The 14,539-nt window shown below is 43.4% G+C and overlaps 1 protein-coding gene across 1 annotated transcript; it reads right to left on the bottom strand.

The window, feature by feature from the left end:
• Window positions 1-4,418: 4,418 nt before the first annotated feature.
• Window positions 4,419-10,100, bottom strand: cd248a (CD248 molecule, endosialin a). The gene has a single exon (XM_086285394.1). The coding sequence runs from the start codon at window positions 9,581-9,583 to the stop codon at window positions 7,418-7,420; it is 2,166 nt and encodes a 721-aa protein (XP_086141520.1). The 5' UTR covers window positions 9,584-10,100; the 3' UTR covers window positions 4,419-7,417.
• Between the last annotated feature and the right edge of the window lie 4,439 nt (window positions 10,101-14,539).

Genomic DNA, 14,539 nt, shown 5'->3' on the forward strand with positions numbered 1-14,539 from the left:
TCAGTAGGTCAGAGGTGAATCATCTCCGCTGACTCCAATAAACAGCAATGGTGGGTCACAGAGGCTTGTAATAGTTACTGGAAGTTAACAGCATACACAATCTGTGCCAAGAGATATAGCAGCACAGATGTTTGAGATGCATTTTTTAATTGTAAGAAGTTAAACAAGACTCTGTCATCGGCACACATCAATCAAATGAATTTGTTCCTGATGACCAGGCTTGGGCAATCCTGTTAGCAAACACGTAATACTACTCAGTACCACCAAACTAATTACAAATTCTGTTCTCTTAATGTTATTTTATCAAACATATTTAGTCTTCATCTTGTTCATGGGGGTTGTTAGCCTGTGTTCGGTTCATTCTTGGCTGATAGTAAAAGCAGAGTGAACACAGAGGACCAAATTGACTAAAGTCGCGCAGTCTAATTTCCTCATATGTCAATTAACATTTCTCAGTAGATTTCAAGAACCTCAAAGTATTCTGTCCATCTTTTGAAGAAGCAACTTCTTCAATGATATGTTTGTTTTTGCCTGAAGATATTAGAGGATATCTTGATGCATGCTCAGTCATCCGGACGTTTTCAGTGGGAGAAAAGTTTCGTCACTGATTCAGGTGACTTCTTCAGTCTCAGCTGACTGCAGGTTTCAATCTTATAAACAGTATTCACAGAGAGTTGGGGAATGGCTGCAATCACAGAATTGTAAGATGGTGAAAGATGTGCCCTCAGGCCCCCTCCATGATTCAGAGATGGTCTTTCCCTTTTCACGTAAATGGCCTCCTTGACTCCGCGCTCAAACCAGCGTTCCTCCCTGTCCTGGATGTTACATCCTCATCATTGAAAGAGTGTCCACTGGCCTGTAGGTGTAAATAGACTGCAGAGTCCTGGCCTGACGAGGTGGCTCTTCTGTGTTGTAGCCAGAGGTTGTTTGGTTTCCCCGATATATAAATCCTGGCAATCCTCCTGCACTTAGCAGCTACACTATGTTACTCTGGTTGTGTCGGGGGACCCGATCCTTGGGGCGGACCCATTTTTGGCGCAGCGTGTTTTGGGGTTTTTGGGGAAACCTGCAGTCAGCTGAGACTGAAGAAGTCACCTGGATGAGTGACGAAACGTTTGTCCCACTGAAAACGTCCAGATGAACAGAATCAACTTCTGAAGATATTAGAGGATGGTGATCATTTATATCATCTGGCTCAAGTATTTCAATGTCACATTTTTTCAGACACCTCCTGGTTTCTGAAATGTTGACTACATTGCCAACAAAGCTTTCTGCAGAGCAAAGAGACATTCTTAATGGTAGGATTTATACAAACAGTAACCAGTTCAGAGTGCACTGACCTGCAGATAACATCAAGTCTTCATGGAAGAGGACTCCATGCAAAAGCAAGTGATAGCATTTCCAGATGTGGAGATTTTTCCCACTATATTTCTTTCTTTCCGAGCTACATGTGCTGACTGTTTTGATGTTTCGCACTAACAAGGAAATGAGGCTTGAACTAGGGCTGGGCGATATATCGAGTTTTTAAAAAATATCGATATATTTTCATACGAGATATAAGATGTGACAATATCGTTTATATCGATATAGTCTATGTTACGTTATAATTATACTTGTGGAGCCGCAGGTTTGCCTCTCTTTCGTCCACTTTTGTCTCTACGCAACGTTACTCGGCCTCGCCTCTCCTGCACTGAACACAACTCCCCCATAGCTTCACCTGCAGGCAATGACAAGATGAAAGCGGAAAATCTCCGTTAGCGAGTTACCGTGCGTGGGGCTGGATGGCGTCAACGTGTTAGCGAGCTAACCGCGCTAACGACATGCAGCCCAGAGGGGCTGCACGGCCTAAAATCCTTTCCTTTTCTCAAAAATCGACAGTGCGCCTTATGTATGAATTCTGGTTGTGCTTACTGACCGCGAACCGATTTTATGTGGTACACAGCGCTCAGCAATCTGTCAAAAAATGTTTTAATATGACTTTGCTAAGCTACGGAGCTGCACCGCTTGATGGATTGTCGGAGAATTACGGCTACAGAGGAGGAGCCTCGCGGAGTGATACGTACTGTGTGTGTATAAGGACCACAAATGGCACCTGTTCAGAGACGTGGTGCAGCTGTGAAATCTGTCTCTTTGTTATTATGCTCAGCGTCTATTAGTTTACATTTTGACTGCACAATTGTGAGCTTTTTGTTATGCACAAAAACAACATTGTTTTCTTTTATTTATGGACCATGATTATTTAATATATGCTGATAATTTATTTTTGAGTAATATCTACGCTGTATGTAAATAAAAGTGCCCGTGTGACATCTGGGACACAGTGTGACTAAGAACTCTCTTTTTGTTCTTAACTTATGGCTTAAAAAAAAAAATCGAGATATATATCTTATATCGCCATCCAGCTAAAAAATATCGAGATATGAATTTTGGGTCATATCGCCCAGCCCTAGCTTGAACCACCCAGGTAGCCATTATTAACTCATGTTTGTTGGTTGAAAGCTTTTTTGGAAGCAATCTAGAGCAACAGCTGCAAGATGATCAGCACATAAACATAAGACTATTCAATTTAAACGTGACTCTATTACAAATATATGCTGCGAATCCACGTAATAAAAACCTAATTATACACTAACTAAGAATCTCAGAGCTCATGAGACCCATTAAAGGAAGTGCACATCATGGATTTGACCCATTAGGACTGGGAATGTGGAGGATTCATGCTACTGGTGACCACAACATATTTGATTATAACTTAAAATCTATTTTATCAATGTAATAAAAAGTGTTTCTTCCACTTAAAACTGTAGTATGCTTCATGCCTAATGTGTCATTTGACTTCTTAGCAAAAGTGGTTTATGTTAATGTTAAAAAATAAAGAATTTGATCATTTTGTTAGTTAATACTCAAAACCAAGCCATGATGTCATTAGGACCTGCTTTTAAATAAAGCACAGGAGTGTTCTACACAGGGACAACGACTGTCACGTAGTAAAGTGCACTGTATGATTTAATTCTTTAAAACAAAGTGTTATTAGAGGGTTTTTTTCAGGTCTTCTATTAAAATTGATATATATCAGCACTACTTGGTCTGAGTCATACTGCTACATGGTTTGTGTCACAGTCTTATAATACACTTAAAACTTTGACAGACTCGGATTTTGTGGTAGAAACAATGAGCATTGCTAATTAAGTAAACACTACAGGGACTAATAAGAGTTCACATGCCTGACGCGTCCAACCGACTGTAATCTAATTTGTAGAAACAACACCAACTTACAAAAGAAACAAAAAACATTCTCCTGTGCAGTTAGTGAATAGCCTGGGTGTGTGTGCAGATGTCTGGGTGTGTGCGTGGCTGGGCCTGGGTCTGGCTGAACCGTGGCTCCTTTGGAACATGGTTATGGATGGTGGGGGTTGCCCCTCTGGGCACTGGCCAGTATCCACACCCTACTTAGTGCCCTGTGGACCTGTTCTCAGCCTCTGGCTCTGACTGGGTCGGCTACTCGTTGCCTCTGGTTCTCTGAGACTTTGGCCACAGTTGTCATTAAGGTGTCGGGCTTCAGGTCTTTTGGGGTCTGTGGATGGGCCATCCTACCCCCAGCATGGCTCTAACGTCTTCTTCAAGAAAGAAAGCAGTTGGAGTCATAGGATAGCTCAACTTAAATATACTGAAGTTTCTTCATTAAAAAAAATATAAATAAGATAATCACAAAACATTAGTGAATACTTCACTGGGTTTTTAACAACAACAACATAGAAACACAACTGATAATGCAGGAAAATGTCTATGGGATGTTTGAAATTGCTTTACTTCATCCACTGTTTTGTAGCCCGTTAGCTCGCTTTGGTCACATAAGTTAGTATCCAGTCAGGTTCAGCTCCAAAGTGCTCCTGAATTCTAAGCAATTGTCCAGGTGTTGGGTCACATGCCTCCACACAAGTGTACTCGGCTGCAATGAAAGAAGCAGTGGATGGTGTACACCACAGTGAAACTCAGAGCTGCTCCTTTGTGTCAGGAGGTGATCCGGTGGCTCTGCGTCATCAAGGAGAAACCCGAATCAATCGGCATTCCCATGGGATCTTTGAATCCCCTGCCTGTAAAACAGGGATGTTACTGCATTAAATCAATAAATACTAATATTTCATTATCATCATGAAAATCAAATCAGGCCTCTCAAAATATGCCAATGCTTGTATATATGTCACACAGTGGAAATTTGTATTTATCTTGTATATTGTTTTTATTCTGATTTTTAGTGTTTATTTATGAGTGTCGTTTTATTTGCATGGTTTTATTCTGTTTCTATTGCATGGTTTTTAGTGTTTTATGTGACATGGTTTTTATCCACTGTGGACTGGCTGCACATGGGACAAATTAGCTGATAGGGACCACCTGCTGAGGCAGGGGTGTGTCCAGAGGTGGCCTATCAGCTGTATCAGCACCTTTTAAAAGCAGGCTAGCTGAGCACTGAAGAAAACAAAAAGGCCCCAGACTGGAAGGTGAATGCGAGATGGCCGGCGTGACACAGCGACCCAGTCCTGACCTCATGGAACAACAACAGTAGGAGACAGCGCGTGTGATTGGCAGCAGGGCAGAGGTTTAGGGTCTCTACTGTTGTTTCCTGGGTGCAGCTGGATTGGGAGAGGGTCGCCATGGCCATGACCCAGGGCCGTTTCTGGGAACATTGTTCTGGCCCCTATTTGTTATTTTACAGGACACCGACGCAAGGGGAGCTGTGGCGGTGGTCGCATGATGGATTCAGGTGCAGAGCGCAAGCTGGGCTGGGATATGATGGGCCCGTGGAAGGACAAGAAGATGGGAGGCGCTTCCTTGTCTGCCGAAGACGAGGCTGGCGTGGACTCTGCTCTAAAGCTGGAATTCCTGGCCTGCTGATGGACCCATAATGAACATGTGGCATAATTATAGCAGGGGTTTTTAGTGAATGTAGAAAATGGTGGTTTTTAGTAGATTGACAACATTTTATTACGTACATTTTAAGAGGGTTTTTTTTTTTTTTTAAATATTTGTGCTCCAAGGCCGTAATAAACTGTTTCTGATCAGACCTGCTTCCTCTCTGTGCCCTGGGTGTCTGACTCGCTTGCTCCCCTTGTATTTTAAAGAATCTTTAGCAGGACATTCTGGCACGACTGCTTTAGTGTCCCTATGTGTTACATATACATGGCTTATCCACACAGCTGATTATTAAGGGTGAGCATTTGTTTTCTGTGCGTTTTGTGTGCTTGTACAGCATTTGTCTATTTGCTGGTGTTTTCTTAAGCTGCAGAGCATTTGGCCTCCCAGTACTACAATGTGAATAACAGCTGGAACCCTCAGCTTTGTGTTTACAGAAGGGAAGGAGCTAACCTGAGGGTTGCATAGCTCTCTGATTGTCTCTCTGCTTCTTTGTAGAGACAGCAACATGTTCCCAGATCCTTGCAGCAAATGTGTACACCGTGTTATATTTATGCTAAATAATGGACAAACTATGACTGCTTTTATTTATCATATGCATCAGAGTTGTAAGAAGTGAGTAGATTGTGTCTGTATACTGAGACCTGCAGAAAAGTCGGTGATTTTGATAATTGGACAGACAGTGAGAGAAGAGACCCCCTCTGAGAGCCAAGCAAATACATCAGCTGGTTCTAATCTGTAGACTCTATTAGTCAGTACAGTCACAATGTGAGGTCCTGAATCATCCTGCTGTATTTTCTGTAAAAACACATTCCAAGGAAGGACTCTGCTGATAATAGTTATTTTTCCAATCACAGCATCCTTTTTCCCCTTTTCTGAGCTAATGACAGCAAATACTTCTAGGATTTTGAATACAGTAGTAAATGACAAGAATATCACAGCAATGACTGAAATAAATGGAAACCCTTGCTGCATATTTAATCTGCTCAGCAGCTTTGAGTGTTCAAATGCATTTAACAGATGCCACTTCCTGTCTCAGGTGACGTGATTGCCACTGCTCAAAGAAAGCTCTCCTCTAACTGAACTGTTATTTCCAATAAACTTTCAAACTCAACACTTTAACTTACAAATTCTTAACACAACCTGTTCTCCTCCCTTCTGGTACAGAGCACTGTACACCAACATAAGCAGCCATCTACAGTTTCTCTCCACAGGCTGTCACGCTGATGAACACTGTATTTAAACACACCACACCTGCTGCTGTATCACAGCATACTGTACATATTATTTTTATTCTGTTGTACATCTTTCTCTCATGTATATGCATTCATAGTTAATCCTTCTGTATATAGTAGGTAAGAGCCCAATTCCTTGTATGTGTACACGTACTTTCTCTGAGTCTGACAAGTGAACATCAGATAATGTCGAGGTGACTGTTGTTGTGATTTAGCACTGTTTATAAATAAAAACGAATGAATGAACAGATTTAGCTATAAAAATCATACCACATTTCATTAGTTTGAGTCGATTACTGTTATTATCTTTATTAGTATTTTTAGTACTCTATACAATCTTCTTTCCTCCCGTGTTAGTAGTCAGTTTTGAACGCAGGATACAAATCCCTTGAAATCTCATTGTCATTTGGGAATTTAAAAATCGAAGCTCCATCGGCAGCTGCACTGAAAGCAGTCTGTACACAGCTGGATTTCATCCAAGGTGGCCAGAAATGATTTCTTTAGTGCATTCAGGAATTAGCAGTACAAAGGGTGACTGATGGCCATTTCACAAACAAGGCCAGTGTCACAAAACAGCTGCTACAGCCACTCTCTGTGTAACAGTCACAGGGTTTATGGAGTGTGACATTATTTCAATGAACTATTACAAGCATTATACCTTTAAAATGGCAACAAGAAACAAACATGAAAGAGGGTTTTGTTCAATCGCAGCTCCACAATTCTGCTCCAACACAGCGAACTTGTGTTCAGCATTTTTCTGTGAGGGCAAATTGTGTCTCCTTCTGGACATTTATGTAGTTTCCCTTCATTCATTGCTGACTGAGGCAACCACACTTATAAAACACAGGTAACAGTTATGAGCAGAGATGTGAAACTGAGTCAAATTCCATTACAAAACAAAGACCTCTGTTACTTTTATAAGCAGGAATTACTTCATCTGGGACATGCTGAAACGAATAAACATGTCAATAATCAGGACGGTGTGTGTGTGCGTGCGTGTGTGTGTGCGTGTGTGTGTGTGTGTGTGTGCGTGTGTGTGTGTGTGTGTGTGTGCGTGTGTGTGCGTGTGTGCGTGTGTGTGTGTGTATTCTGTACCACATAGAAAACATATTCACAAAAAGACTTTCTCTGTACTTTCCCTCCTGTCACTATGAGTTTAGATTCAAGAGTTATTTAACTGTCCCGTAGTCCAGAGTCAGAGGGACCAGATGCATTCGTCACCATTCTTTCCCTCTGACACAGGGTTTGTTTATGTAAACGTCTTCACAGTTTTAAACACAGCTCTGCGCCCCTGCTGAGGGGTCAGGAGCTCCCTGTTTCTCATGAGACCCCGAGATCCAGTGGTAGCAGTCAGCGGCATTCTTATCGTGTGCCGTAACTCTATAGCGGTTGCAGTAGACAAAACCGAGTGCCACCATTACGACAATGAAGATGCAGATGGGTATGAAGAGTCCCACCATGAGCCAAGTGCTCCCCTTTGTCTGGACAGAATCCGAGCTGTCGTCACCTTCCTCGTCCTCTGTTAGGGGCGGCTGGGAAGAAGCCAGCCTGGTGGGAAAGGCCAGGTTTTGACTGGGGGTAGATTCCACAAAGGTCATTTCCTCTTTGCTTAACTCCGCCTCTGTGAACTGAAAGTTTTCCCTGAGGAGATTCGTCTGTGTTTCTCCTTCTGGCTCTTTGTGGTAACTGGACTCTTCAGGCATGTCTGTGACAGAACCCTGTGGAATCTTGCTTGAAGTAACGAGATCCGCCCCCCAGTTCCAAGCTCCTTCTACTGTTGAGGTGGGGTATAAGCGAAGAGCTGTAGTAGCTTCACCCTCATCTTCCTTGTACGGGTCTGGGGTAGCGCTGGAGCTAAGGACATGAGGAGTATTGGAGGCAGTTGCTGACAAAACCTTCAGCTCAGTCTGAAATCTCTGATCACCGTTTGACCAGTCAGCTCTGTCTACAGCTTCTTCTTCATCTTTATCAGTTCCCTGTGTCAGGGGGTCCAGCACCAGTGGGGGACTGGTGGCCCAAATTACATCAGAATTCAAAACTCTGGTGGACTCTGTCAGCCAGTCCAGAGACTCCTCCTCCTGTGTAGGCCAGTCAGTGTGGCGCTGCTCTGGGTTCCAGCCATAGTCCCACAGAGGTCCAGCCTGGCCTGTGACCCAAAGAGAAGGAGGAGTGACAGCATATTGGTCGTCTGCTTCCTCTCTCTTCTCACATGAATAGTTATCAGACATGAGTTCAAAGCCTTCACTGCAATAGCACTCAAAACCACCTTCATAATTCACACACATCTGCTCGCATGTTCCAGGAATCTCGCACTCATTGATATCCTGGCATTGCCTGGGATGCTCAGGCACTAAGGAATAGCCCAGATGGCAGTGGCAGATATGAGAGCCTGGGGTGTTCTCACAAGCATGTTCACATGGGTCATTTATACACTCGTCAGTATCCTCACACTCACCCCCATCGTTTATATCATAGCCCTCGTGACACTGACATTCAAATGTCCCCACGGTGTTCACACAGATCTGCTCGCAAGGACCTCCGAGGCACTCGTCTACATCGAGGCAAGTGCGTTCATCTGGTGCAAGCGTGTATCCATCAGCACATTCACAGTAGACATGACCACCAGCTGCCATGCAGAAATGCCCACATCCACCATTATCCTGGTCACATAGGTCGTGTGATATAGAGGAATGAGAACAAAGAGGAGTTTCTTTGGTCCATCCCACTGAGCCATCTTCCCTCGTCATACATGAAGCCGTCTTTTCTTCTTTGGCGCCTGAAGGACAGCGTACGGTAGCAACAGATCCAACGGGTACATGAGTCAGCAGTGCGCTTAGAAGGTTAAACGGTGTGGTGTAGGTAACATTGCCTTCTCCCTCACTCCACAGGGGAGGGCACATGCCTGCGTAGGCATAATGGCACAGATACCCATCTGCAGAGACTGCACAAGCACTGTCTATCCATTTAAAATTATGATCCTGGTCTTCAGTGCTGTAGCCCATAAACACACAGCGAGGCACTGAACACGAGTCAGGGGAGTCCGGGTTCTGCCAGTCGGTGTACTCTGTGTCCTGGTCACCGGTAGTCCAAGAGAAACCTCGCAGCGGGCGCGTGGTAGTGCACTGGCGAGGCTGGCGCTGAAGGCCAATCCATACTTGGACAGTAGTGCGTGAGTGGCGCAGATCCACAGTGGAAAAGAGAGTGGCAATAGCGGTTGCGTCCACCTTCCGCTTGATGGTGGCCAGGTTGCCACCTTTTTCTTTGCAGGCCCTCCATGACTCCAAAAAGGTTTTGCGTTGAAAATAGACAACAAAGCAGCCATCTGTGTTACAGAGTGCATCTCTTTGTCTCAGGTTCTGGGCCAAGACTGAAGAACATCCAAAAAGCAAAGCCAGCAGGGAGGTTAAGAGGAAAGCACTGCTCACCAGGGAGCCCATTCTTTATTTTAAACCGGCTTTATAGATCCTCTCTCTGCTTGCCTCTCACCCTGATTTTCTTTACACTTTTATCATCTGCCTTTAAAAGATTTTTCTTAATGTGATGTTTTAGTCTTGGTCTGAAATGTCCTCCCTGAATTTTAACTTCTTTTCCTCTGTGGTCTTCACTCTATACTGCTGAAACAGATCAGCACTGGAGTGTTTGCAGGCTCAAGACTTCAGGAAGCAGAGAGGGAGGAGAGAAGAGGAAATAGGAGTAAGAAGGAGGGAGTTATAGCAACAAGCAGGACGAGGAGAAGGGCAAAGAGGGAGGGAGTTAAAGGGAGATTAATATGTTATTGAAAGGGGAGGGGTGAGAGGGAACCCTGTGAATGTGTATGTCAGAGTTGGGGGAGGAATAGCAAACTGATTTCTTTTTCAGAGTATGTCATATGGTTTTCATAAGTTCCATCTGTGGACATAGTTGGTACTCTGCCATTTGGACAAGCAGACAGATATGTATGTGCTGATGCATCCAAACTCGTTCATATACAGAGATAAAATCGTGACACTTATCTCAAATGAAGATTAAATGATAGTTTGAATAAATATTCTTTCTAGAAAAACATCAAACATATTCTGTCTTCTCTTCTATATATTCCACCTTCTGAAACCTTTCAGTATGATTATGATAACACATTAACATGTATGCCACTCATGGCTTCCATTATGTCTCTTGCCTTTCAACATGTTTAGTGGTTATGATTGTCTTATCTTTCCTTTTCAGTTCTTCTGAAACTTTCCTTCTGTGCAAAGAGAGCGTTTTACCTACTTTTACTGAGGGCTTGCTCATAAGAAGTTAATCGTTTTCATTCTATGGAGCTGTGAGGTCCTGACTTTACAATGTAAATGTGCTGAGATGCCTGTTGTGTGAACTGGCTCTGAGTGAATCCAACCTGGAATCAAATTTGATTCCATAGAGTCCCATGCGTTTATTCATGTATTTTAATGTGCATGTGAGTTTGTTGATAATTAAATAATTCTCAGTTATTTATTCTTAATTATAATGTGGCAATGCTGACATCATGCAGCTCAATTCTGTTTTACTTACACAACAACATTCACCTCAAGGTGCTTTATACTGTAAGGTAGATCCTACAATAATACATAGAGAGAAAAACCCAACAATCACATGACCCCCTATGAGCAAGCACTTTGGCGACAGTGGGAAGGAAAAACTCCCTTTTAACAGGAAGAAACCTCTGACAGAACCAGGCTCAGGGAGGGGCGGGGCCATCTGCTGTGATTGGTTGGGGTGAGAGAAGGAGGACAGGATAAAGACATGCTGTGAAAGAGAGACAGAGGTTAATAACAGATATGATTCAATGCAGAGAGGTCTGTCAATGCATCACACAACCCTTGGACACAAAGAGGATACTTAGTTCAGCACAAATTGTCTTTACCTACATGAAAACAACAGCGCTCTCCTCCATGCTAATAATGCCAGGGCAGTAAAATGGAGACTAGTGCTTTAAATAGGACCTTTTAGATGGAGAAGGCTCTGGTTGTGTGTGTCTGGGAGAGAGGGTTAGGAAGTAGAGAATGGCTGGGGGTTCACTACTGGAGCCCTGAGAGTCTGACATAAATCAAGTTGCCTGCTTCAGAGTCTATAATGTGTTGGACGCACCTCTAAAGACAGAGATGTGAGGAGGGAATATTAATGCACCTTTTTTTTCTGTACTACACAAAAGAGCAAATAAGGAGATAATACATTTGGATATTGGAAACTGCTTACTTAATGTAAACAGATGTGATGTGATCTAAGTTACGTTTTCTATCTATGTTCTGTTTTATTATCCAAAATTCAGAGACCTAGTGCTCAAGACACAGACAACTTTTTCTCCACTGTGTGAGTCAAGCTCCAAAACCACTAATCAACAATTGACCATAATTAAAAATCACTATGTATTACCATTAGAAGGTATATACATATATTTTGGGTAAATTACAAGTAAAGAATACATCTTTTAGCTATCAGCTTGAGTATCTCATCTAAAGATATTTGGCATAAATACTCCAGTGCTACTGCGGGACAAGAATGGAAAAAAATATAATAAAAATAAATAAATAAAACCAAAACATAAAGAGTAGTCTGCAAAGACGAAGGAACTGTCGACAGAACAAGCTGGTTGACCTGTATCCTGCATCAGCGCTTGCTTCATCCTGCTGCATTAACTAGTTACCTACATGAAGACTGCCATAAGTTTGACTTATCCGATTGCTTTGTTTCACTTAATGCGCCTTATAATCCGGAAAATATGGTAAATCTACCTTCCTTTAGCATGTCCAGAAGTCCAACTTTTTGTGCGATGGTTAGCATCTTCCTCTGCCTCCTGGATGCTACCGCAGGTGCCTTTGTGGTGCAAAACATTTCGTTGTGTTAGTTGGGGAGAAAACATACAAACATACAGTACAGCACTTCAGAGTCACACTGCTAGGATAGAAGATTTATGTAAATGTCTGTACTGTACAGGAGACACGGCACAAGATTGATTGACAGCGGTCTGGACGCAGAACACAATGTGCTGTTACACAAATTACACAAAAACATTCGCGAAACAGCAAAACCGTAAAAGGTGAGCCGTGTTATAGCGAGGGACCACTGCATTCTTAGAGCCCAGTGCTCTCAGTGTATCAAAATGTGTTCAAGTAAGACAACAGAGATGTGGACTAACAGGACTGTTTTTAGCTGTGCACTTTAGTCTACACACACTAGGAAACTTTCTCTAATGGTGCTTCTTCACTCTGCAGGATCTTTCCTTCCTGCTTCAACACAAGATTTTCAGGGTTGACTTGTCAGTTGGAGTTATGTGACTAAAGAATTGAAAGGTGTGGTGCAATGTAAAGAGTTCCCTAACTGATCCTATTTTTAAATGAAATCTGTAAATAACTGTTTAGGAGCTGAAACAAGCTTCAAAAATGAGCTTTATTGTGAAATCAGCTGTAATTATAATTAAAGTGCATTTGTACTGTTTGTTTAACACGTTGCCATGTGATGTTGTTGCTATGGAAATAACTGTGTCCGTGATGCCACACAGTTCTTTAATTTAAGAAACACAACAGAAAACGGTCCTTTCCCTCCTGCTGGTAGGACAGCCCTTTTGCTGCTTGGAGAGGCTGTCCAGCATTAGCTGGAAGGGCTACAATTCCAGGTCCCGCCCCCAGCCCCCTTCCAGGTTTTCTGCTGTCAACAGAACCTGAAACCCAAACCAAGTCTGGTTTTAGACTGCTGCATCCAAATATAAACAACAACACAGATTTCAATCCAGTAAAATAGCTTCACGTCAGGTCTGACCACTGAACAAAGTCCTCTGGTTCAGCTCGCCTCAGTCCAAGCTGGAAGACAGAAGAGGGTTTGTAATACTCAGCTGATACCTATTGAAAAAAGAAAGGGCATTTTTTCCCTTCGCTGCATGAACCACCCCGCCTCTCCCAGTGTTTGGGAGGGTAGACCACTCACAGCTTGTCTTTCTCTGGTCGGCGTTGCCAGAGAGTGAAGAGTCTGTTTACCCTCTTATCAGCAAACCCCTGAAGGCTCCTGACTTCCACCAGGGCCTGGGCCAGCTTCAGGACATTTTGTCCTGACTAACAATCAGGACTTTGGACCTCATCCTGAGAGGACTCTTTGGCGCAGATGTGGATACTGGATTGTTCTTTCTTTGTGATATTTTATGTTTAACTCATTAGTTTGGTTTTTGCTTGTTTAGGGGCAGACAGTCTGCAAAGGGGATGGGATCTTCGGGGATAACAGGAGGAGAGAAGCAGCAGAGAGTCGTGTAAGACTGCAACTGCCTAGTTACGGGTTTTATATCAGCTGCAGACACCAGATCCTGTAAGCTGGGTTTGAAGAGGGTACCACCATCGATTCTGTTCAATGATAAGCCGTGGTCTCCCTGAGCTGTCCCTGGGAAACAGCATCACCATCTGTCCAGCACCATGCAAAGATGGTGCTGGACAGATGGTACAATGTGCTCACCTTCTTTGGCAGGGAACAGAAGTGGCTGGAAACTAAGGGAGGCCTCGAAGGGAGGTGATCTGTTGCTGAAGAGGTGAGGCTGTTGCGGGTACACTCTATCCAGCGGAGCTGCTCACTCCAGATGGTCTGAGTTGGTGGATGCAGCACAATGGAGAGCAGCCTCCAGCTCCTGATGAGCCCGCTCTGTCTGACAATTTGTTTGCAGTTGAAAACTCGAGGAAAGACTGACCATAGTGCCCAGAGTGGGACAGAACTTTGGTGCTGCGTGACCCGGATCTTTGGTGTGCTGAGGAAGGCCGATTTGGCCTGTGGCGAGATCGTGAGGCGAGGCGAGCAGAGGACCGGTCCAAATATGATCAAAATGACACAGCTCTGGATGGCCCAGTTACCAGGGCATGGAAGGATGACAGACTTTTTTAAATGAGGAGAAGGAATTTTCTGGGATTGAAGGTGCTCTGGGTAAGTGGTTGACTAAAGCATGCATAAAATAAAAGCTATCATTTTGTTATTGATTGGTAATAGATGGATAATTAGCCACATTTACAGCTGTATTGACTTGTTGTAGATGCAGTCTACTTCATGTTTAAGGACTTTAATTAACAGATTGAAAACAGCGACATTAAGGGAAGAATATGCAGCGCCACACTATCAGATGCCTATCAGCACCTTTTGTTCCTCCTTCAATTAACTCTCAATCACAGAAAACGCGGAGCTCCGAAATAAAACTTACACCGTTAGTTCATCATTTTCACTCTGTACCACTTCTCCTCATCAGGCTGTGTGAAGCACAGTAAACAAAGAACCAGTAAAGAACCAAGGATAAAGGAGGACTAGTGCTGTGTCCCAATTCCTAGGCCCAATCCTTCAGAGGACCCAGCCTTCGTGGGCCGGGTCCTTCAAAGACCGATAAGGCCGCGAGGCTGTGAAATTGGACGGTCTAA

Source organism: Aulonocara sp. 'chitande type north' Nkhata Bay, linkage group LG3 (assembly GCF_057382095.1).
Source record: "Aulonocara sp. 'chitande type north' Nkhata Bay isolate Kocher_YH1m ecotype deep benthic linkage group LG3, A_spYH_male_GT1.1, whole genome shotgun sequence".
NCBI classification, from domain to species: Eukaryota; Metazoa; Chordata; class Actinopteri; order Cichliformes; family Cichlidae; genus Aulonocara; species Aulonocara sp. 'chitande type north' Nkhata Bay.

Coding starts and splice junctions, on each gene's coding strand:
- cd248a (XM_086285394.1), bottom strand. CDS start 9,583: ATGGGCTCCCTGGTGAGCAGTGCTTTCCTCTTAACCTCCCTGCTGGCT.